At 56.4% G+C, this 23,726-nt stretch overlaps 2 protein-coding genes across 4 annotated transcripts in view; one reads left to right on the top strand and one right to left on the bottom strand.

The window, feature by feature from the left end:
- Positions 1-12,538, bottom strand: part of CNGB1 (cyclic nucleotide gated channel subunit beta 1) — a 59,478-nt gene extending 46,940 nt beyond the window's left edge. Inside the window, exons 1-12 of the mRNA XM_037041625.1 lie at positions 12,456-12,538; positions 10,217-10,401; positions 8,082-8,139; positions 7,716-7,788; positions 6,820-6,937; positions 6,683-6,725; positions 6,452-6,488; positions 5,844-5,919; positions 5,574-5,613; positions 5,016-5,175; positions 4,129-4,204; positions 2,983-3,019 (exon numbers count right to left, since the gene is read on the bottom strand). Of these exons, the coding sequence (XP_036897520.1) occupies positions 2,983-3,019; positions 4,129-4,204; positions 5,016-5,175; positions 5,574-5,613; positions 5,844-5,919; positions 6,452-6,488; positions 6,683-6,725; positions 6,820-6,937; positions 7,716-7,788; positions 8,082-8,139; positions 10,217-10,393 (895 nt within the window). The 5' untranslated portion in view covers positions 10,394-10,401; positions 12,456-12,538. The remainder of the gene's footprint in view (positions 1-2,982; positions 3,020-4,128; positions 4,205-5,015; positions 5,176-5,573; positions 5,614-5,843; positions 5,920-6,451; positions 6,489-6,682; positions 6,726-6,819; positions 6,938-7,715; positions 7,789-8,081; positions 8,140-10,216; positions 10,402-12,455) is intronic.
- A 2,886-nt stretch (positions 12,539-15,424) lies between these two features.
- On the top strand, positions 15,425-23,726 carry SPMIP8 (sperm microtubule inner protein 8). Of its 3 annotated transcripts, XM_037041624.1 has the most exons (7): positions 15,429-16,263; positions 19,470-19,531; positions 19,810-19,984; positions 20,486-20,547; positions 20,824-20,888; positions 21,185-21,217; positions 22,344-22,466. In XM_037041624.1, the coding sequence occupies exons 1-7, from the start codon at positions 16,041-16,043 to the stop codon at positions 22,372-22,374; spliced, it is 651 nt and encodes a 216-aa protein (XP_036897519.1). In that variant the 5' UTR covers positions 15,429-16,040; the 3' UTR covers positions 22,375-22,466. The 3 variants fall into 3 exon arrangements, with proteins under 3 accessions (XP_036897518.1, XP_036897519.1, XP_036897517.1); XM_037041622.1 differs by lacking the exon at positions 20,824-20,888 and having other exon boundaries at positions 15,431-16,263; positions 22,344-23,726; XM_037041623.1 differs by lacking the exons at positions 20,824-20,888; positions 21,185-21,217 and having other exon boundaries at positions 15,425-16,263; positions 22,344-23,726.

Here is a 23,726-nt window from a genome sequence, read left to right as displayed (position 1 = left end):
AGTATTCTTTTTGAAGGCACTCCCCTGCTCAGACACCTTCAGTGGCTGCCCATTGCCACAGCCTAGTCCCTTAAACATAGTCTCTAACTCTTCTAGTTTTGCCTCCTGCCTGGAGGACTTGGGATTAGCTGTCCCTCTCTTTCTAGCAGGACTACTGTACCCTCACCACCAGTTTGAGACCTCAGGGGTCTCACACTCAAAGGCCCCCCCAGCCGGGCAGATGGCGTATATGGGTGAAGTGGAATACAGAGTGTGGGCCCGTTATAGCTGGTTCTTCCCAGTTTCCAAGAGAAGCCAGCCTTCTTCTATGAAAAGCCAACTGCATTTTAGATGTTGGCAACTAATTCTAATTTTTAAAATCACTCCAGGCCCCAAATACAGACATCCGTGGGCCGGCAGGGACCCAGGGCAAGCAGCTCGGGACCATGGCTCCCTCCTCCCCACCCCCACATCCCCCACACCACAGGCCACACCGAATGCACCCACTTTTCAAACCTGAGCAGGCGTTTTAGCCTGTCTGGAGTACTCATATCAGGCATTCACAGGTTCAATGTGCTGATTTGTGCTCTTTAATGTCAATAAAAGCATCTGTTGCTGTCCACTCCCCGATCCTCTGGGGGAGGGGACGAGGCCAAGCCTAGAAGAACCTCTTCTGGGAAAACCCATGTCCCATGGGGACACCAGCTGTGTGGTGGGACCGTGCCAAGGGCTGGGCAGGTGTCCACTTAAGCCCTTCAAGGGCCTTCCCAGCCTTCCGGTGGGAATTCTCCCTGCTGTCTAGCCTTAAAGCCACCAGCTGCCCCAAGCTGACCTTCCCCTTGTTCTGGGGGAAAGGGGCCAGCCTCAGTCCCCAAGAGGAAGCTCTGGGGCCATGGGAGGGACTCTGGTTCCCCCTTGCTTGGCCTGGGAGTGTGGGGAGGGCCAGGGGTCAGTGTTTAAGGAGCATAGGGGGTCCACAGCCACCCCATCCCCCCACCCCTGCAGGTCTTCTCTTCAGGACACCCTTCTTTCCTTCCATCATCTGTCCGTTTGTCCATCCGCTCTCCCAGACTCCCTTCTCCCTTATTTCAGTGGCCTCCAGCCGCTGCCACCCCTGAGACAAAGGAGAAGACAGAAGGGTGGGTGGCTAGGCGCAGACACAGAAGGAGTGAGTGCCTGAGCGAGTGAAGGAGGGGGAGGCTGGGGGATGGGGCGGGGAGAAGGGGACCTTCATCCCCAGCCCCTCAAGATCACCCTGTCTACTGGATCAAGTAGTGTTCCCCCAAAACATAACCCAAGTCTTAACTCCTGTTACTTGCGATTATAACCTTGTTTGGAAACAGGGTCTTTACAGATGGCATTAGTTATAGATCTCAAGATGGGATCACCCTGGATTTAGGGCAGGCCAGTGACCAGTATCCTTATAAGAGAGGAAGCAGGGGATGTGCCAGAAACGGACAGAGGGCAGGAGGCAGCTAGGAGCCTGGGGCACCAAGGATTGCTAACCGCCACTGGAAGCCAGGAGAGAGGCGGGGATGGTGCCCCCCTCAGAGCTCCGGGAAGAGCCAACCTTGCCCACACTTGGGTTTGGGACTCCTGGCCTCCTGGACAGGGGAGGGGTACATTTCTGCTCCTTGGAAGCACCAGTCGGTGGCCCTGGGTTATGGCAGCCCCAGGAAACTAACGCCCAGTTCCTGGCGGAGTGTTGACTCACCCCATTGCTGCCCTAGTGCCCACCCCTGACCCCTGACCCCTGACCCCTGGCCCCACACTCCAGCACACAGGGAGGCCCTACCTACAACTGGCCTAGAGTCCTGCTTCCTAGAGTTCTGCCTGCCTCCAGAGGAGCAGGGACAGGCTAAGGGGAGCCAGAGGCTCCATCTGTCAATGCTCTCAGCAACCCCTGGTTGAGGGGCAGGGGTGGGGGGCTCTGTCCCAAGGAACTTTCCCTCTTCCTTTAACCTCAGCCCAGCTGGGAAAGTGCTGCCAGGCCAAGGGGACTCTAACCTCCACTCCATGAGAACTTGCTCTGTGACCTTGGACATGTCACTGCCTGGCCCAGCAGCCATGGGGGTCCCTGTTCTGTGTCCAACAGGGTGGCCATGAGCTCCATGAGACTGAATGAGCCCTGCTCACAATGTCGTCTCGGTCACGCAGACCCCCCGCCTCCCACAGCCACTCTGTCAGACCAGGCTCTACCGTCAGCTTCCCTGCCTGGACTCCAGGCCACCGTGGCCACCCCCTGCCTCAGAGGTCTCGTAAAGACCACCCTCAGCCTAGGGGGACTGGGCTGACCCACCTCTAGCACTCCCCAGGGGCCTGGCACAGAGCAGGCCCTCCGTGACTTGTGTGAATGAATGCATGGATGGATGATGGATGATGGATGATGGATGATGGATGATGGATGGATGGGTACCCTGTTCACTTCACACCTTTCAGAGGCCATGAAATGAAAGAAGGGCAGATTTGGGGTTCTGGCCCACTCCTCTTGGCCTCAGACTGTCCCCCAGTCTGGATGCAGGCCTGGGATAAAAGGTACCACACTCACCTGCCCAACCTGGCCATGGGGACGGGGGCCGGCTTCCCTCCCAGCTCAAGGGAGCTGAGTCTGCGCCTCCAGTTCCCCATCCGTCTGCCCTCACCCTTCAGCCAGGGACTCCACTCAGCCGAACCCACAAGCCCAGCTGCCAGGGGCAATGGGAGCTCCCTCTGGGGGCTCCCACCTCCTGGGCCTCAGAGCTGTCTTCTCTGCATAGAAGCTGGAAGGCAGGCCAAGTACAACCATCTCCCCAGCCTCCAGCAGGGTCCTCCAGCCACCATCTGCTACCTGGCCAGGCTGGCCTGAGGTGGGGCCTCCAGGGCACAGGCTCCTTCAGCTCCTGGTTGGGAGACACTGACTCTGCCCCCAACCCACCCCCAAGTAAGTTCGGGCGAGAGACAGTCTCATTGCCCATGCAACACTCCCAGAGATGCATGTGAGGACCTCCCCAGCGTGTCACTTACTGGACTGCACGTCACACGTCCCAGGGGAGCCAGGCTCCTGCATGGGGGGAAAGGGGGAAGAACTGCTGTGGCCCCTTACCGGCTTCCCTGTGTCAACCGTCCCTCCTTCCCTACAAGGACACTATCAGAAGATCCCCTTGCCCGGGGCTCCCCTCTTCCCTGCCTCTCCTCTCCCGTCTCCAAGGTGGCCCTCCGCCCCTGCCCGGTCCTGCCTCAGCTCCTTTGCCCAGGCTGGGCTCCGTGCCTGGAGCATCCTCTTCGGTTCTCTTTGCATGAAAAACCCGGGAGGGTTGTCTCAAAGCTCTGTCTGCACCAGGTCCTCTCTGTACCTTCCCTGTCCCCTACTTCCGTCCTCAGGGGCCCCTGCTCTCCATCCCAGCATCTTCGGTGACTAATTGTTTCTACCACCAGACCCCCTTCCATGCTCTTGGGAAACGCCAAAGCCACGCTCCTTCTGCCTCCCTAGAGGCCGCATGGAGGGCCCAGGTCGCAGGCTGGGGACCCTGCCCTCCCTCTACTGCAGCAAGCCTCCCACCTTCCAGGTTCAGGTGCTTCTGTGACAACGGCCAATCGTCTCCAAGAGAGAAGGGCCAGGGGCCAAGTTCTTGGACAGGAAGAGGTGACAGAGGCCCTGCTGCCTGCATGGCACCATCCCTGCTGGACTCCTAGGTCATTAGCAGTACACACAGAGCCACTGGCTTCTTAGATCCCTGCCTTCTCCCCAGGACATTCCTGGCCTCTCTCATCTCTGGGCCTTTGCACATGCGGGTCCTTTGCCCAAAAGGGCCCTTTCAAAACCACCTGCATTCACTTTCACACACCCACTTCCTGCTCATCCTTCAGGTCTCAGCTTGCAGGCCACCTCCACTGGGAAGCCTTCCCTGATGATCCTGGGAGTCTCCTCCCTGTACTGCTGCACCCCCCGCCCCCCCCGCAGCTGGGACCACTCAGCAGGCAGAGCTGAACCCGTAGGCTCAGCCCTGCAGATGTGGATCCTCAGAGGGCATGCAGAGAGGCTGGGCAGTGCAGACGGGCAGGCTGGGCTGGCTGGGCTCCCACTGAAGCCTCCCTCCCCATTCTCACCTGGGCTCCCAATAACCCTCCTGCCTCCACGCAAGGCCCTCTCTCCCCAGGCCCAGCACCCACCTGTTCCTCAGCCTTCGCACGGAGCGCCGGTTGCGGCAGGGCCATCTCCAGCCTACGCAGGAGCCACGCCACCAACCTGCAGGTGGGAGAGAGCCATTTGTCCAGGCGGGAAAGTGACACCAGAGCCTGAGCCTGATCCCCCCCAACCCAAGGCAGACAGCAAGCCTGCCAGGAGGCAGACCAGAACCCAGGTCTCCAGCCCAAAGACAATGGTCCCCCTCCCTGGCCTCCTTAGGCAAGTCTCTAGCTGACGGTCAGACCCCAGCAGGGAACTCAGGCTCCCCCCAACCCCCACCCCACCCCCATAGGTCCACCTCAGGCCCCTCACCCACTGCCGGGGCAGGGCACCTGTCAGTACCAACCCCGATTTTACATGCATGTACCCTTTGGACCAGCAACTTCTTTTCCTATGGTTTACCCTACAGAACTGCTTGCATGTGGTGAAATGATGCCTCTACGAGGCTCTGGCTTACAGTAAGAGAGTGGAAACAAACTCAATGTCTACCACGTGGTTACATAAAAGCTGGCGCATGCGTCTAACAGAGTACTACGCAGCCGTGGAAAGAATGAAGCTGGCCTAAACAGACAAAACCACTTCAAAGAGACATTTCAGGGTGAAGAAAGAAAGATACAGAAGAGTATACACAGTGTGCTATTGTCAGGTGGGTTCACTTAAAAGTGAAACGCGCTCACAAGCTTGTCCGTGCCTAGAAAACGCTGGGAAGGCCAAGGAGCTGCGGATGCAGTTGCCCTGGGAAGGGGCCCTGGAAGCCCCTCTGAATTTTCTCCCAGGGGCATGTGTTACTTTTATAATTTAAAAAGTGTTTGGTGAAGGGTGGGTGCTGGGCGGCTGCTCCCCAGGATGTGTGGCATTGAGGGAGGCTCACCTGGCAGGGTCGCTGGGGGGCGGCAGGGAGGAAGCCTGGAAGCCGGGCTCGGGCTGTGGAATCAGCTCCTCCTCAGGCTCCGGGGGGCCAGGAGTGGGCAGGGGGTGACTCTCCGGGGCCTGCAGCGTGGGCTCTGTTTCCACGGGGTGTCCCGGGGGCTCTAAGCAGCAGGGACAGCAGGAAACTAAGATGACAGACGTGTCAGGGCTCCGTGTAACCCCTGACGGGCACAGGGGGCCAGACTTGAGAGGCAAAAATAACTGAGTGGGGGCCCCTTGGGGTTGCCCTATCATTGAACAGACACAGAACCAAGGCTGGGGGAGCAGAAGGGACTTGACTAAGACTTCATGAGGCTGTCCCAGACCCCTGGCTGTCCAGCCTGGACTTTGGAGGGGGTTCTAATGCCCCCACAAGAGACCACTCCCAGCAAGCCCTGAACCCCTCCCTAGCCTGGGTGAGAGCTACGGTCCTCCCCCAGGATCCCTCAGGCCCCAGTTGTACCCCCAGGCCAGGCTGTGACCGTCTCAGACAGCCCCTTCCCAGGCCCCCTCCCCATACCTGGGCCCAAAGCAGCGTCTGCGGGCTCATCTCTGCAGCCCTGGACATAAGCAGGGAGAAAGGGCATGGAGTAAAGCATGCCCTGCCCACTCCCTCCCCTGGCCAGCCATGCACTGGCCTGCCTTCCCCCTGAATCCCCTGTCTCTGCCCTGCGGTCACTCCTCCCATCCGGGACCCTGAGTGGGGTGGGAACACACTGCTGGAGTAGGTATGTCCTTCCTGAGCCCCCTGAGGTGGTCAGCTTCCTGCTTCCCCTCTTCCTCCACTTACCTCGGAGGTTTTTGGAGGCTGAGGCAGCACTTTCTCCAGGTTCTGCTCAAACCACCTGAGCAGCCAGGGCCCGGGCCTGCAGAGGGGCTGGTAGTCAGCCTGGTGGCCTGAGGAGTGGCCAGCTACACTGGTCTGTCCCCCAACTGGGGCCCCAGGCCTCACCCCTCCCTTCCTGGCCCTCAGCTCCTATTCTGCACAGTGGAGGCCTTATGCTGGACACTCCCAAAAGACCTCAGGTGGTGGGGAAACCTGCCAACCTCAAATTCTGGCCAGGGCTGGGCCAAGCTCTTGGCTAACAGGCCCAGCCTTGGCCTCCTGGGCAGCAGGTGAGGGGTAGGGGCTGCTGAGGGACCCAGATGCAGCAGTGGACACCCTGTGACCAGGACAGATAGGTCCGGCTCCATGGGGATGTGATCAGTGCAGTCACACTGGGCCCCACACTTAGAAGGGCCCATTTTTTATTTTTGATGCTCTGTCATCACAGTCTTAAACCCTTAGCAATCTTTAAAGGAGTCCTGCGTTTGCATGCTGCCCTGGCCTCCCAAATTATTTAGCTGCCCTGGGGCAGACGTCGGGTCCCAAACCAGCGCTCAGGGATGGGGACTCACCCAGCATCCTTCGCCCTGGAGGCCTCCTTGGACCCAGCTGCAGGAGAAAGCAAGGCGGTGAAGAGCAAGAGGACCGTCCAGAGACTCCAGTTAGCCCAACTCAAACCCAGGTTTGAACCCAAGGCCAGTCCAGCGAGACACTCAGCCCCATAGGCTCCCCCCAAGGGCAAGGCCCATGCCAATCACCCCTCCACCCCAACTCTGTAACACCTGCCTACCTCGCGGCCTTACCTGAGCCCCCAGCGCTGCAGTACCCAAGGGTCTGTGCTCCTGCCTGCCAGGAGAGACAGACAGACAGACAGACAGGAGTGGGAAGAGAGCCCAGGTGCGCTGGCCTCCACCCTCTGCAGCTCCAGCCCCAGCAGTACCTGATCCGGGCCTTCCGGGCCAGCTGCCAAGCTCTGGGCTGGCCCGCCGCTAGCCACGGGCTGCGGGACGACCTTCTCCACACCCCTCCTGAGCCAGCTCAGCACCCAGGCACTAGGGCTGCAGAGGGACAGAGACACCAGCCAGGCCTCAACCTCCCCAGCCCCAGCCTGGTCAGAGGGGCCGCTGACAACGAAAGGTCTCGGTTTTTCAACCTGAAGAAGTTGGTGGGAATGGCAAACCTCTCCCTCCCGACTGCGAGACTTCACACACTGTGTCCTCTGCCCCCTGAGCCTTGTGTTTCTTTCTCTCTGGAAAGTGGGGACACCATGTCTTTGGGAGTCAGCTACGCCCACCCCGTGCCGTCCCGAGCCCATCCCTATCAGATGCAGTTCTCTCCACCGTCCTGCCCCCTGCTAGCCTGGCCCCAGGGGTCCCCATCCCACCCTGGGCACACACCCTGTGCTCCCAAAAGGATTGAGGGATTCCTAGGGGTATCTCCTTGTGGCTGAGGTGGGCCATCCTAAACAGGGGGGCTACAGGCTCCCCACCAGCCACAGATGTGCTTGCTCAGATCGGCACCATTGGTCTAAAATGTTGGAGCCAACTGGGAGATTTTGTGTGAAAGTCTGGATTTCTGGCATCCTGGGAAAATCAGAAGCTCTGGCCACTCTGGACCTGCATTTCACCCAGGTGCTGACGAACCTCTAGCCCCACCCATATGGCCCAGGAGACACCCAAAATGTCTTCCTTGGGCTCCCTTCAGCCCCTTCCCAAAATGTCCCAAACTTTGCCTGGGAGTGACTGTGGGCCTGACAGTTCTGCTGGTCCCCACCCCCCAGGGGCTCCTTAGCTTGGATGGGGGGAAGCCCTGTGGAGGGGTGAGGTGGCACAGTACCTGTTCACTTCGGGAACTGCAGCAACCTGGGCCCAAAGGCCTGTGGGTGGGGCGGAGGCAGCTTTCTGGGTCTCTGCAAAAGAGTCCCTCACACTTCAGCTCTGGGGCCTCAGGGAACCCGTTTCTACCCCATTGGGGATGTCAGGTCAGAGGCAGGGGAGAGGGGAGACCCTCAAGGGGGTCAGAAGGCTGGGACTCCAGCTCAGCTAAAAAGTTCCAAGGAGCTCACCCTTAGCCTCTCTGAGCCTCAGTTTCTTCATCTGTGAAATGGGCCAGCCAGCCTCCTGGTTCTTTGACGAGGCTCAGAGGGGAGAACACAGCCCCTTCCCACTGCCCGCCTAGCCATCCTGGGCTTCCAGCACTCACCCTGAGGGTTTGGGTCAGCCACAGCTACTTCCTCCCCTCCAAATGGCTCCTCGGGTGGCTGAGGGGTTCACACAGGACCATGTAAGCCCTCAGAGGGACCAGCCTTGTTCAGGCAGGGGACCCTCTCACCCCCTCCCCCAACAGTACCAAACAACTGTGTTCTCATAATTGTCTCTATGAATCCTGGTGGCCTCACCTCCACCTGGGACACTCCCATTCTCCCAGCCTCAGGGTCCCCTCATCCAGGACTAGGCCCTCACACTCCCTCGAAGGTGGTCCCCAGGCCTATCACCTTGCCCAGGAAGCTGCCCCACTCCAGTGCCCTGGGGAGAAGGGGGAATGTTACAGAGTTATGGAGGCCTGGAGCAAAGTGAGGGGAAGAGGGAGGTGAAAGGAACCTCCACCCAACCCTCTCTTCCTGGGCCAAACCTTCCGTTCCCCTCCAGCAGCCAGGTGGACTTCCACCACTGCCACCTGCCTCTCACCTGCCTCTGCAAAGCCACTTCCTGTTGCTGTGTACATGTATGTGAAATATACAACAGACAGACGCACGAGCTTGTGCACACTCACTCTCACAGGCATTTACATACAGCCACAAACATACGTGAGCTCATGTGTGTATAAATGGAGACACAGGTGTGGGTTTGTGCACATGTGCATGCATGCACCAGCACAAAATAAATAAATGTGTCCCCACACATTACACATGCAAGACACAAAACATATGTGCACATACATTTGTGTTGCATACCCTGGCACACACATATATGCAACCATATGTGTGCATGTGTGCATACATGCAGGTGTACACATATGCATGTGCCTGTGGCACAAAATCAAACGCGGGGGCATACTGCACAGACACACAAACATGTACATAGATGCACACACATGCAAATGCATTCACAGATTCTGAAACATGTGTGCATGTGCCCAGGTGTACACATTAGTATGCTGCCTGTGCACACACTAGTGTGCACATTGGCACATGTGTATACATCTGCTTGTGCATGCCCATGTGTGTGCATAGTCATATGCACCTGATTTTGAACACACACATATGCACAAACATACCACTGAGGATGCACAGAGTATTCCTCTATGTGCACACACGTGTGCACATGCAAACACACACACATGCACAAGCCCTCTAGCTGGGTGGCTCCCTGTTTCCCAAACATCCTGCAGTACCCTGTGATATAACCTTTCTCCCCGGCACACTCCACCTCTTTATCTGCTCCAGTTACTACTCGCTCAGCCCTCTGTGTTTAGGAAGCCCCTACCTGCCAGCGTCCGATCCCCAAAGAGAACACTCTCTCCCTGTTCTGAGCTCCCATCGTTCTCAGTCTGACATACTTATTTGGCCCCCACAGAAGGGGAGTCCTGAGGCCAGTGTTGGGGTGCCCCCCATGTCCACATCGCCTCTGCCTCCTTGCAGAGTGACCCAGCAGGTCCTTGTCCGCTGACCCCAGGAGCAATGCCATATTCCTCACTAGGCTCCCAGCACTGCACCCAGAGCCTGAAGTCCGTGAGGAGCTAAATCAAATCTGTTCAACTGAGCTCCTGAACCAGTTGTCATCAGGCTCCTGAATGAAGGGTATGCAGACTGGCAACTTTTGCTGTGCTCGAAGGAAGGTTCTAGAGCAGCACTGCTAAAAGGGTGGTCCATGAACCCGTGTCTGCCTGCAAACTGTTACTGGCCCGTAGTGACTATGGGCAGTTTGCACCTCAATGTTTATCAACACACCACTTCCTTCACTGAGGAAGTCTCACTGCAGAGCAAATACAACAGAACCAAGCAGGTGCCTAGTTACAGAGCAGATTTCCCACCCAGCAAGCTCCTAATTCCACCCTGGCCTGGTCACAAATGGTTCATGCACTGGCTACTTCGAAAGGCTCTGTTCTAGATGCCAGAGGCTGGCAAACAATGACCATGGGCCGAATGCAGTCTGCTGCTCGTTTTGTAAATAAAGTTTTATTGGAACATGGCTATGCTCATTTGTTTACGTATTGTCTACAGTTGTTTTCACACACCAGTGACAGAATGAAGTAATTAACAGAGATGGCATGACCCACAAAGCCTAAAATATTTACAATACTACCCCGCATGTCCTTCTGCAGCCTCCGCTTCTTACCAGGGACTCTTCCTCTAGTCTGGCCTCCTGGGGGGCTATTTCAGGCTCTGGCTCTGGTTCCAGCTCCGTCTCCAGGTCAGGCTCTGGCTCTGGTTCTGTCCCCTCCTCCTCCTGAACCTTGGTCTTCTCAGGGGTCCCTGGGGGCTGAGGCAGCACCCTCTGGACCCAGCCGAACATCCTGACGCCTGTAGGGGGCAGAGTCCTTAGCCCCCCAGAGTGCTCTCAGCAGCGCTCCCACCATCCGGGGGCCTCTTTTGTGAATTACACACTTCCCTTTCCTCTCACATTGTAAAACATTTTTGCAATTCTATCTCCCCGTAGAAATACTCAAGCCCACAAACATGTACGTGCAAAAGAGGTTGACCACGACAGCATTGCAGCAAAAGATGAAAACCATTCGAATACCCATCGGCAGGAGCTTGGCTGCTGGAAAGTCCCCAACTGTTAGCCTGTAAGAGGGGTGCGTGTTAAATTCATTTACGCTACCTCCAATAATAGAATATTAAGGATCTATTTGAACTAACGTGGAAAGATGTGCATGCTCTGGACTCCAGTCATGAGCTGATCCATTAAACTCTTAGGGCTTCAGTTTGCTTGTCTGTAAAATGGGATGTTAATAGTACCTACTTTGTAGGGGTGAGGGGATGGTAAGGATGAAATAAACAGTTAAGAATAGTGGCTTGCATACAATAGGAGCTTAATAAAATGTTGGCTGTGACTATTAGTTGGTGTCAAGTAAAAATGCTGTTTTGGAATACCATGTTCAGCATACTCCCCTTGCAAATTTTTATAAATGCAAATTTCACAAGTAATATGTAAATGGAAAATCTGTCTTAATATAGACAAAATGAACCTATTGTCATGATTAACAGTTTTTAAGGTAAAATGACAGTGAAACCCCTTTTTTGTGGTTTACTGTGACATTTCAACCCTGCCTTGCATGAGCTCAGTTTCTGGTTTCATTTACCTTCGGGGAACGGGCCCCCGGCCTTGTGACTAGATCCCTGCAGGATGGCTTGGCCTGCAGGCACCACACAGGTCAGTGTGTGCCAACTCCCAGCCCTGAAAGGGCCCTTCCAGGCCAGTGCCCACCACGGTGTGCCCCCACACCCCCCAGGTGCTGGGAGAATGCTCCTCTCTCCCTCCTCCACCAATGACCCGGCCCCAGGCTGGAAAGGGCAGGCACGGGGCCCAGGACGCTGCCCCAGGGCCCAGCTCCCTGCGGCCCCTGGCCACCACCTTCCCTTCTGCTCAGAGCTCTGCTATCCCCACTCTGTCCTCAGAAGCCCAGCTTCCCCTGTGAGAGGTTGTGGCAGGGGACAGAGCCTCGGTTCAGTCTCCAAAAAGATGAACTTGGAACACACACAACCCCTCTGGTCGTCCATTCTCTGTGGAATGAGGGTATAGATACAGTGATTACCCAGGTCCCAAGATCCCAAGGTCACGAGGTGGATTCCACCGACCCCAGCCAGCTCCTGGCAGCCTCACACGCCCAAACCAAGCTAAGAGCTCTTCAGCCATGGCCACACCCATCCTCCTTCTCACTGCCTCCCGCCCAGCCCCAGTAAAAAAGCGTTGTCATCGCACTTCACAGCAGCGGAAATGGGAGCACAGAGTGGTCGGGACACTTGCCCAAAGCAACACAGCCAGTAAGTGGCCCAGCCAGGTGGATTTATGCTCAGGGCTGCCGGACCCCAGGTGTCCCCTCCCCCCACCGTGGTACCAGCAGGCCTGCCCTGCAAACCCCTCCCAGCAGTCAGCCACTGGCTCCTGTCTCTGAACCTTCTGGAAAGGTCTACAGAAGCCCGCCTCACTCCCAGTTTCTCTTCTGCCCCCAGACTCAGCCCTTTCCTCCTACGTGGAAACCTCTGCAGACCCCTCTGTCTTCCAGCCACATCCCTGCTGACTCCACTTTGATGACGGTGGCCCAGGTAGAAAGTGGGACCTGAGGTGATAGCCCAGGACAAGAGTGGTGCTTGGACCACCAGCCTTTCAGAATCTACTGGGGAGTTGGTAAAAATACAGATTCCCAGGCTCCTCCAACTCCCCCACCCCGTGGGACCTAGAATCTGCATTTCGGCAGCTGCCCTTGCACCACATGGGGAGGGAGAGGTGAGGGAAGCCCCAGGGTTCTCAGCCTTGCCTGCTTCTTCATGTCTAAATGCCCTGCTAGCAGGACAGTGTGGCGACCCCATCAGCAGTCCCACCACCACCGAGCTGCCACCACATCCCGAGTTACCTGCTCCGATGCCGGCCACCAGCCAGGAATTGCCCTCTCCCTGCTGCCTACAGCTGGCCTCCCAAACGCAGGGGGATTAATTGGCAGCTCTGGGGCCGTGTGCAAAGGATTAGCAGGTGCTGAACGGAGCTGGGGAGCTGGTGGTGGAAGAGGGGAGGATGATGCCCTGGGAGCCAACAGCAGCCTCCTAGAGGCCACAGGGATATGGGGTCCAGGCAAGGGGTGCCAGGTGGCCCGGGTTTGGGCGCCATGTGTTGCCAGAGGGCCTGCCCAGGCACCAGTGGCCTGGCTCCCCACACACCTTGGCCAAGCTGCAGAGTGGCTGGTGGGAGAATGACAGCTTGGAGTCCCTTTGTGATTCTGGGAGACTCCCCAACATGGCAGGGGCTTGTCCTCTCTCGGTGAGCAGTGGCAGTGCGCCCCAGCCTCCCAGTGCCGTACTCATCAGGTCCTCTCTGGTCCGGGGCCCTCGGTGGCTGGGACAGGGCCTCAGCAGCCCCTGCCCTGGGGTCTGCCTGATGGTTGTGGTCCCAGGGTGGGCACCTTCGGAAGGACACGAGGACCGATGGGTGGCTGACTGCAGGGAAGCTGACCCCCAGAACTACAGTCAGACCCGAGACGGGAGACAGGTCTAGGGGGAGAAGACAAGAGGGACAGGGGCCCAGTGAACCTGGGTGGGAGGTAGGGTAGAAAAATATTCAGCAAAGAGGCAGGAACCTGACTTGATCACAATATTTCTCAAGCTCTTTGAATGCGCCCGGCAGTGTACCAGCCTTGGCATCTGGTCAACACAGGCCTGGGCCCTGACGGTCGTGGCTCAGCTGGCTGGGCGTCAGCCTGCAAACTGAAAGGTCGTAGGTTCAATTCCTGGTCAGGGCACGTGCCTGGGGGGGTGGGGGGGTGGGGGGGTGGGTCTGGAAGACAACCCATTGGTGTTTCTCTCTCACACTGATGTTTCTCTCCCTCTCCTTCTCCCTTCCCCTCTGCCTAAAAATAAATAAATATTTAAAAATAAAACAGCACAACTTTATTGAGGTATTATTTACATGCCCTAAAATTCACCCATTTCAAGTGCACAACTCAGCGGTTTTTAGCAGACTGCCCAAGCTAGGCACCTTCTTGTGTCCAAGGGTCCCCATCCCCCATCACCCCAACAAGCTCCCTCCTGCTCTGTGATGGTCCCTCCCCACCCCCACCCCCTGCCTGGGCAACCACTGATCTGCCCCCTGTCTCGAGAACCTGCCCTTTGTGGACATGTTATGTGAATGAATCACCCCGTACGGGGAGCGCTTCTGCGTCTGATTTCTCTCACTTAGCGTAACGTTTTTGAAGATCATCCACATGAGAGCAACAGGTTCTGGCTCTTTCTCATTCTCAGGAGAATTCCGTGACCTAGATACACCACAGTCTGTTCTCACCTGTTCACCAGTCAATGGACACCCGGGTTCTTCCCATTTCCGGCCACGATAAAGAAACGCCGCTATGCACGCACATGGCGTGCAAGCCTTTGTGTGGATGTATGTTTTCATTGCTCTTGGCCAGATTCCTGATTTCTGGTAGAATTGCTGGGTCATATAGTCAATTGATGGTTCACTGTTTAAAAAGATTTTATTTATTTTTAGAGAGGGGGGAAGAGAGGGAGAAAGAAAAGGAGAGAAACATCAATATGTGGTTGCCTCCCACACGGCCCCCCCTGGGGACCTGGCCTGCAACCCAGGCATGTGCCCTGACTGGGAATCAAACCGGCAACCTTTTGGTTTGCAGCCCATGCTCAATCCACTGAGCCACACCAGCCAGGGCTATAGTTTACTTTTTAAGAAGCTGCTGAACTGCTTTTGCAAAGTAGTACCCTCTGTCTTGAGTGGTGGTTAGTTACATTGGGTCTCCCTTTATAAATGATTAGTTACATTATTTATGCACTTTATGTATTTTGCTATATTTTACAGCTTTAAAAGAGTTTAAAATAAATGGGGTGGGTGGATGAAAGGAATCAACTCTGCAGAGTTTTCTATGCCACCCTGGGGCTGGGTGGAACACGGCAGGAGGGGCAACAGGGGAGCCAGACCCTCTCACAGGCTCAGCACCTGGGCAGGTATCTGCAAAGCCCACACCAACATATGCAAATAAGTTAGGCTCCCAGAGGGTTCCCTCACCTGAAGGGTCTGTCTCTGGGGCGCTGGGCTTAGGCACTGGTAAGTCTGCTTTCTGGGAAAAAGGGAGGGAGGCTGCAGGCCTGCAGGGACCTGGGGATGACGTCTCATCTGCTAATCCCTGTCCTGCTGAGGCTACCACTCTCCCTGATCCCCTTACGCTGACCCTGGGTACTGGCCACCACTAATCTCCACCCCTGGGACCCCAAGGGCTGGCAGGCAGGATAGCGCCCTAAAGTTTTCGGGAAGGGGAGGACCCTTTCAGATCACAGACATCCCTCGTGGCAGGGTCGAGGGCCCTTGCTGAGCACAGAGGGGAGCCTTGAGGCCCAGAGAGAAAACAGTGACAGGGACACAGAGCCTGCCCCAGCCAACCCTGGCACGCTCATCCCAGGAGAGTCCTGCTTCCTGTCTACTGCCCAACATGCCTGGCCTGCGCCGTGGCCCTGGGGAGAGCAGCCTTTGGGGGGAGGGGCTGAAAAGGGCAGGGGGAGCACAGGATCCCTGGAAGCCTGTGGTTGCCAGGGTTGCCAAGAAGTGGGTGCCCTCACAATCAGGCTACAATGGGCATTGTCTGCAGAACATTCTTTATTCTCCTACCACCTCCTAAGGCACTGGGGCCTGGCCCATCTCCTTGATTCCTCTCTCCACTGAGCAGCTGGAAGAGCAGCAAATCCTTACACACTGGTGCACCTGAGGCCCCTGCCCTGGGGGCCAGCCGCCATTGTCGGTGGGTCAGGAGCAGGGAGTCCCCCCTTCCCTCCTCTCCCCTCTCCACTCCCCATGGCCTCTCCCTGCTCCTCCACGGCCCTAGGTCCTCAGCCCCTGCCCACCCGCCACCCACCTGCATCTCTCACTGCTAACGGGGCTCAGGAAGGAAGCAAGCTGAGTCAACAGATTCTCACTAAAGTTGACATGGCTGAAGGGCTCCTGGGAACACCCGCGTTTTACAGGAAGGTGCTGCCTAGCCAGCACTGTTTCCCCAGTTCACGCCTATGACATCTCTCCCTTGTCTCCCTGTAGACGCTGAGCAAATGCCAGGGACCTTCGCTAAGGCCCAGAGTCCGTAATCAGTTGCCCAGAGGCAGCTGAGCTAAATCTGAGCCCACTTGCTACTGCCCCTTCCTGCTAATTATTTAAGAACAGACTGGAACGCCACCCCTTTCAGACAGTGCCCTGAACGCCTCGGCCCCCTCCCCAGGCATGCGCTTCAGTCAGTGCCCTTAGCACATCCTCTGTGTATCTGTCATGTCGTCTGAATGTCCTGCCACCACACGGGAGCCCCTGAAAAAACAGGATCTGGCATCCAGCGGGTGCTCCATAACTGTGGGACAGTAGACAAGCCAGCCCTGGCCAAGACCATGTCTCCACGTGGAAGGGTGTCTGGCTGGCCTGAGCCCTGGGCGAACCCCTTTGCACACTCGGCTCCCCAGCCATGGCCCGCATCATCGACCTGGTGCCCTGGGAGGACGGCTCCACCCACGTGTACTCGTCCCCAGCCATCCTGCTCCCAGTGGAGCGACAGAGAAACCAGCTGGCCGGCGTGAAGCAGCAGCTCTACCACCCGGCCCTGCCCAGCCTGCGCCGCATGGACATGGACTCTGTCAGGGCCTGCCTGTCGGAGGAGCACTGCCGGTCCTCCACCTACTGCCGCAAAGGTCGGGCACCGCCCACCCCACCTCTGCCTCTGCCTCTGGGGCCACCTGGGCCAGGGAAGGAGTGGATGGTCTGGAGGAGAGAGATCTGGGAGTGAAAGGCCACCAGTGGCGGGTGAAAGCAGTTGAGGGCTAGTTCCAGCTGTGCCGCTCCCTCCCCAGAGAACCTCGAACCTCGCCAGATCTGGGCCTCTGTCTCCTTCTCGGGAGAAAAGGGATGGTGGTGGGGCCTGCCCCCCAAGGCGGGTGCAAGGTTAAGGTGAGACGAGGCAGGGACAGCGCTGAGAGTAGTGCCTGGCACCTACTGGGTGCTCAGCAGGTGGAGCACATTGCTGTCTTTGATGCTGTTATTGTAACGAGGAGAACCAGGTGGGAGGTCAGTGGGTGCTGCAGGAGGAGGAATAATAACAGCCACGATACCAGCTTCTGTCCAGTCGTCTCTCCACCTTGAAAAGGGACAGAGACCCTCCACCTCATTCATGCCTGACACTGTGCCGAGTCCCCAGGGAAACGCAGGGTATTGCAGCTAGAGGGAACAGCATATGCAGAGGCCTGGAAGGGAGAAGTTGCACAAGGTATTGGGGTGTGGTAGCACTGGAGGAAAAGGTGAGAGGGGGCAGCAGGAGCAGCGGCTGGGGACCAGGGCACAGCCCAGGAAGGGCCCTGCCGCTGAGCTCGGGGACCCTGACTTTCTCAGGAGGGAGCTATGAACCTCTGAAGACTTTGAGCAGAAAAGAGTTCCGAGCATTGTAGGGGAGGGGGTGGAGGATGACCCAGAGGGACTAGAGGTGGATAACGGGGAAGGGGTCGTGAGACACTGGGAGAAGCCACAGACTTTAGGAGGAGTGACAGTGTCTTGGCCACTGGCAAGCATTGTGACAAGTATTTAGGAGGTAAAAATATAGGATTTGGTACCGGTGTGGACAGAGGGGCAGAGGGGGGAGCCCAGAGCAAGACCCTGGTCCCCCTGGTCTCTGGTCCCACGCATATCAGAGACTGCATGGTGATCTTCAGAGGTCCCACGCAGATCCCTGCAAGGCCAAGATGGGAACTGGGAAAGGAGAAGTGGGGCCCCCTCCATAGGGGCGCAGCTACTGGGCTCCCCCCACCCCCACTGCCATGTGGGGGGTGTCTGCACAGCTGGCAGACCCTCCAATTCCCTGGCTCTTCTTGGAATCTGGGTTTTTAGGGAAAGCTTGCTCGTGGTTTAGATACGTATTTGCTCCAAGTGCATGTTTCAAAAACAGTACCTGAGTCACAGGTTTAAAATTCAAAATGCTGCACCAAGGTACGTTTTACCAAGCCTCCCTCCTCCCCCTCCTCCTATGCCCGCTTGCAGGTAAACACTCTTGGTGTGAAACTCTCCTCCCATCCCATACTATTGCAAACACAAACATGCATTATGCTACTCGCCCACTTTTTATTATGAACATATTCAAACATGGAGAAAAGTTGAAAGAATAATGCTATTAACACCCATTACCTTCCACCCGCTTCAATTAATGTTTTGCTGTTTTTGTTCTCGCTCACTCTCTCTCTCTCTCACACACACACACACACACACACACACACACACGCATGCACATACTTTAACAAGCAGCTCCCAATGACAAGAACCTCCTACATGATACAATACCATTATCTGATGTAGGGAAGTTAACAATAATTCCATCATATCTAACATTCAGTCCATATGAAAATGTCTTCAATTACCCCCCAAAGATGTCTCTTACAGCTTAACGTGGTGGGGTGCAGGGGGGCAGGATTCAGGGTAGGGTTGAGCATTGCAGCTAGTTGTGATGTCTCTTTAGCTGTAGGCTGAAACAGTCTCCCCAGTTTCCGTCCTTCATAATATTTTTTTAGAGTCCAAAGCAGTTATAGTGTAGATAGTCCTGCATTGTGAACTTGAGCGTGTGCTTCCTTGTGGTGTTCTTTATCCTGGTCATCTATTCTCTGTAAACTAGAAGCCTGGCATAGGGACTTGATTAGCCCGGTGAAACATTGCTGGCCAGAATCTTTCACAGGCGATGGATGCTGTGTTTGCCATAACGCTTCAGCGGGAGGCACAGATTGTCACTGTCCCACGATTCAGTAGTAACCTGAATGTGTATCCTTTTCTGCATCCAATCATCTTGGTTTTAGGCTTTAAAGCAAAAAGTAGCATATGACGTACGTGCTTCCATACCTTAGCCGCCCTGTATGGAGAACTTGATTTATTTTGGGTAGCTGCCTAGTGAGGGTATATCCTGGCTTGCTCAGTTCTTTCACGACAGACACTTGAGTGGATTCCATCCATTTGCTATCACAGACAATGCTGGAAAGGGTAAACATCCTCCCCACGTTATTTCCCAGCCGGGCGGTTGTAAAACGGGACAAATTCCCAGAATCAGGACCGTGGAGTCAAAAGATGTGTGTATTTGTCATTCTGATACGTATTGCCAATTGCTTTCTATGGGCCTGTTTCTGGTGACTGCGCTCACTTTTGGGTTGTTTCCAATCTGATAGGCAAATCTTATTGTACTTTGAATATATGTATGCATCCATCTTACTGTGCAGGAGGTTGAGTGCTTTTTCATGTGCTTAAGGGACATCTGCATTTCTTGTGTTTTCGTGTAAACTATCTATGCATGTTGGGTACTCATTTTTACCCATTTTTCTTTTCTTTTCTTTTCTTTCTTTCTTTCTTTTTTTTTTTTTTTTTTTTTTTTTTTTTTTTTTTTTTTTTTTTTTTTTTTTTTGCTTTTTTGGTCTTGACTTCAAGGAGTGCTTTTCAGTAACAGGGAAATCGAAACTCATTTGTAAATTAAGTGAAAATGTGTTTTCCACCTGTCTTTGGAGTTCTCATGTTGTTTTATGCAATGCCAAAGTTTATCTTTATGCAGCAAAAGTTATCAATCTTTCCTTTAAGGCTCCTGGATTTTGAGTTAGAGCTGGGTTGGCCTTCCCCAACCCAAGGTTAAAAAGAAATTCACCCATGTTGTCTTCTGTACATCTATGGTTTCATTTTTTTTATGTTGAAATTTTTGATCTATCAGGTGTTTATATTGTTTTAAGCCAAGTTAAGTAAAAATCTACTTTATCTTAGGTTTTTAGAAGTTGTCTCACATATATATATATAAATAATTGAAAGCTTTCTAATAATTTAGACCCCCTGTGTGGGTCTGTGACTGCTACTGCAGGAGACATCTCCCTTTCTCTTCCTTCTTCAGATGACTTTGACAACGCCTACTTCACACTCCTTGGTGTCCCCAACAAACCCCTGCAGTGCTTGGTGAGTGTCCTTTGCCCCCAGCCCTTGCTTTGCTCAGGGGAGATGGGCAAAGGCCCCGTCTGCATCCAGCCCCAGCACCTCTGGTCTTGGGCTCTACTCCGCGTACTTCCTCAGCTTCTGCCTTGAGACCCTCGTCCTGTTTCCATCTCCATTAGGGGCTTCAGGCGCCCCTCGGTTGGATGAACCCAGTGTCGGCTCCGCCCTCCGGGGTGGTTTGGAGCTGCCTCCCTTGGCTTCTGCATCTTCCTCTCGGGCCCTGACTCCCCTCGCTCTGGCAGGACATCACTGCGACCGGCCAGAGGCTCCGCGACAGGTGCCGCGAAGGAAAGCTGGCGCCCATCACGCCCGGCATCAGCCGGCTAGACTGGCCCTGCTTCATGCGCGCCTTGGAGGACTGGTCCCATTTCGTGTCCTCTGCCAGAGAGTTCAGGCTGCCCTGCTCGAGCAAGAGGGGTCAGTCTACCGGGCGCGGAGGCTGCCCTGGGCGGGAGAGCAGCGGAGCAGCGGGCACCCTGGAGTCCAGCCCTGGACTGCGGACTGGGACGGGGACATCCGCGTGTCTCCAGGCGGGCTCCAGCAAGGACAGGGCGGGAAGCTGGGGGGCAGTCGGGGCACTTAGGGAGGGAAGAGCTAAGACGGACCGAGGGACATAGACAAGGCACTCGTGTTAGTTAGGGACAGGGTGGAAGCCAGGCTCGGGCGCAGAGCCACCGGGGCTGGGGCTGGGACTGAGGGCGGGGAGGGTTGCGAGACCCAGGAAGCGGGATCTGGAGGCGGGGCTTGTTCTGGCGGAGAGGTACAGGTGTGACCCTGGCAGGGCTGGGGGCGGAGTCTAGGAGCGAGTGGGGCGGGGCTTGATCCAGAGGCGGGGCTCAGGTGAGGGCGGGGCCAGTGTTTGTGGGCGGGGCGGGGGACTGGGGAGCTGGGGGCGGAAGGCCCGCACTGTCTCCGCAGCCGAGAGTTTCAGCGGCTACGCGGTGCGGCACTTGAAGCCGGAGGTGACCCAGAACTGGCGGGTAGGGAGGGCTCTGCGCCGACCTGTCCCTTGGGGCGGGGCATGGTGAAGGGGAGCAGCGGCTAACCCGGGATGGGGTGTGGGGAGAGGGAGAGGAGACCGAAAGCCGCGTCCCCCAACCTCCAGGGCTAGCATGCCCGCGGACAGTGCTGTGCGGGGGGGGGGGGGGGGGGGGGGGGGGGGGGGGGGGGGGGGGCGTGAGTGGGAACCAAAGGCTCCCCCCAATCGCTGTCCCAGGATCACCCACCACCCCTCCCCGTCCCTTTGGCCCGCCCAGTATTGTCTCAACCAGAACCCCAGCCTGGACCGTTACGGACAGAAGCCCTTGCCCTTCGACTCCCTGTAAGTGGGGCCGCAGGCCCCGGACCCCTGTGAGGCCTGGGAAAAACCGGTCCGCTCCAATACCCCACAACAAAGTCTCAATTTCAAAACAAATTGTTTACTCCCACTAAATGCAGCGCCCTGCCCTCCGGTCCCTGGCAAATGCGCCCTTTGGCGGGTGGAGGCATTTGGGTGGGGCGAAGGGGCAATGTGACCCTTCTGGGGGCATGGCGCCTCCCAGAGGGGAGTGAGGTTCCCTGAGATGGGGTAGGGGTGCGCCTCCCCACCTCTGGCTTATCCAGCTCCCTTTTTCCCAGGAACACTTTCCGCCATTTCGGATCCCACTACAGGTAGGGACTGACTCCGACCCCGCCCTGCCCTACACCTGGCCGCTGCCGGCTCCTGGGATTCTCAGAGCCCTGCTCTGCCTTTAGGCCCTGGCGAGGGAGGCTCCAAAGGATTCATAGCCCCCATGATGTCGGGGGCCGGGGTGGGGGGACAGAGAGAAAGAGAGAAACTGCGTCCCTCCTGAGAGACCCAGTGCAGCTCCCCCTGGAGGGAGCTGACAGCCTGTCCCACCCAATTTGTCCCTGAGGAGGCCAAGAGTGGGGGTGAGGGGATTACCTGGAAGGAGCGCAGGGGCCAGAAGAGCAAGCAGACATAAGGAACTTGGAAAGAGCCAAGACTCTGCTTTCCAGGACGCCGAGGGGTGTCCAGAGCTGGAGCTAGGGTTCCTTGCTGGAGCGGCCACACGACCAGGCGTCTCCCTAATTGTGCCACCTCCCGCCTCTCCCTCTCCAGCCCCGTTCCCTGCCTTTCCGCAGTCTCCTCCTGGGTGTGACCCAAGGCCCCAACTCAACCAAGCACTCCACCCCTTCACTTGTGCTATTTCAGTGCCTAGATGACCCTTTGGTATTGGGAAAACTCTTCAGTCTTTAAAGCCCCACCTGGAGGTCCCATCCTTGAAGTCTTCCCTGACCATCTGCCTCTCCCCTCCAGTTCAGACCCCTCCCACCCATCACCACGCACACCACCCCATCTGATGACACCACGCCACACAGACTGTGGCGTCGAAATTACTGATGGAAAACTTGCCTTCTCTCCCCCACCCTGTGCACAACCAAGGGGTCACTTGCTACATTTTTTCCTGCAGTCCTATGCCTGCCAGAGGAGGTTCGAAGAAGGACTGAAAACGTGTACAGCAGTGTGCAGCTGGGGATCGCAGGGACATAAAGATGAGGCAGGCTGGAAGGGAGGGGCTTGGAAGTCAAGCACAGCAAGTGAAAATACACCGAAGGAAGTAGGAAGGGAGGCATTCAAGCTCCTTGAACCATAGAGAGACAGGGTGGAAGCTGTGTTTTCCGAGCTTTGAGGGCAGGAGGGTGGGTTTTGGGGGGTGGCCTAGAGAAGGAGAGCCTGCTTTTTCCCCAGGATACCCTGGAGACGCCCACCTTGGCCCTGTTTCTCTCTCCACAGTCGTTCCAACTACCTAATTCCCTGGCATTAATCTGGAAGGAGTCCGACGCCCAGGAGGCCAACCTCCAGGCTGCCAGACCATGGCACCTCAGGTTCCCCAGCAGGACAGCCGGTGAATGGTGGCCTCCCTCGTCTCCCCAAGAGTTCAGCCTGACTGGAAATAAACCTAATGCTCCCACAGGGAGGTGCCAGGCCCATGTCGTGTGTCTGTGTGTGGGGCCAGTGGGGAGGGCAGGGCCTGTCTTCTGCCCTGTTTTCATCAAAGTCCCCTGCTCAGGACAGAGATGAGCACCATGGTCCCTCACCTTGCTGAAGACAGACTCTCCCCCAGCCTCTCTGAGTGGGGTTGTCCTGGACACAGCCCCGGAGCTTCCACGGCCGTCCCCAAGGCAGCACGCCTTTCTGTCAGCCTCTGGTCCAGCCCAGAACCTGGGGCTCAGAGTGAGTCCCAGCACTGGACACAGTGCTCACTTATAATTGGTGCTCAACGTTTGTAGAATACCTCCCAGAATGAGCATGTTTTGTTTAACCTTGTGCCATTGTCTGGAATGCAGACTGAGCCTGCCTTAGAGACTCAAGGCTGATCTTAATCTCTCTTAGGGGTGGAGGTGACGATCATTACAGCAAGGTGTGGGACCATGGTGTCCATCTCTTTGTCCTGAGTAGGGGGCTTTGATGATAATAGTGCAGAAGACGGGGGGTATGGCGGAGAGCAGACAGGAAATGGTAAGCAGGTCACAGAGCCCCTTCCTCCTTGGAGCCCTGTCGAGAAGGTGGCCAGCCTCCCCCCATTTCATGCAGGAAGAAGCCCTTTCCTCCAAGTTCAGCAGATATTCAGCCTGGCTTGAACCTTGGGAAGCCATTGGCAGAGCCCCTTGGGGTGTCAAGGCCAAACTCTGCAGCCCAGCGTGTCCCCTCTAACATGCCAGTGCCAAGAAGAGATTCGCCTAACAGGCTGGCAGCAGGGGCGCTGGAGTCCTGGCCTGCGTGAAATTGGGGACATCCAGAGAACCCGCCAGAGGGAATCAAGTGCCTGGAGCCTTCCTGGCCCTGCTTCAGCGACACTGAGTGACTGACTGGGCAAGTCCCTCCAGGAATGTGGTCCAGCAGACAGCTGAGGCCTTGCCAGGTGCTGGGCTGGGTGCCGGAGGGACACAGACCAGATACCATCTCTGCCTCTGAAGCGCTTCCAGTCCAGCTGCCTCGGAGCTGAAAGCAGGAGGAAAGAATGTGGGCGTGCCAAGGCCGAGTTCCTCAAGCCCCAGGGCTGTGAATGGTGACCCACACCAGCAATTTGAACAGGTTCTTGCCCCTGTCTGTACATTGAACCCTCATGTCATAGATATGAAAATGTGTGCCCAGGAATAAAGGAAATGCAGAGCA

This window comes from Sturnira hondurensis, unplaced genomic scaffold (genome assembly GCF_014824575.4).
Source record: "Sturnira hondurensis isolate 20B ecotype Veracruz unplaced genomic scaffold, ASM1482457v3 Scaffold0003090, whole genome shotgun sequence".
Taxonomy (NCBI): domain Eukaryota; kingdom Metazoa; phylum Chordata; class Mammalia; order Chiroptera; family Phyllostomidae; genus Sturnira; species Sturnira hondurensis.
Note: the sequence above shows the minus strand (reverse complement) of the source record. Positions and strands in the feature narration are given on the sequence as shown.

Coding starts and splice junctions, on each gene's coding strand:
- SPMIP8 (XM_037041622.1), top strand. CDS start 16,041: ATGGCCCGCATCATCGACCTGGTGCCCTGGGAGGACGGCTCCACCCAC. Junction 16,264..19,469: donor CTCCACCTACTGCCGCAAAG/GTCGGGCACCGC, acceptor TTCCTTCTTCAG/ATGACTTTGACAACGCCTAC. Junction 19,985..20,485: donor GCCCTGCTCGAGCAAGAGGG/GTCAGTCTACCG, acceptor CTGTCTCCGCAG/CCGAGAGTTTCAGCGGCTAC.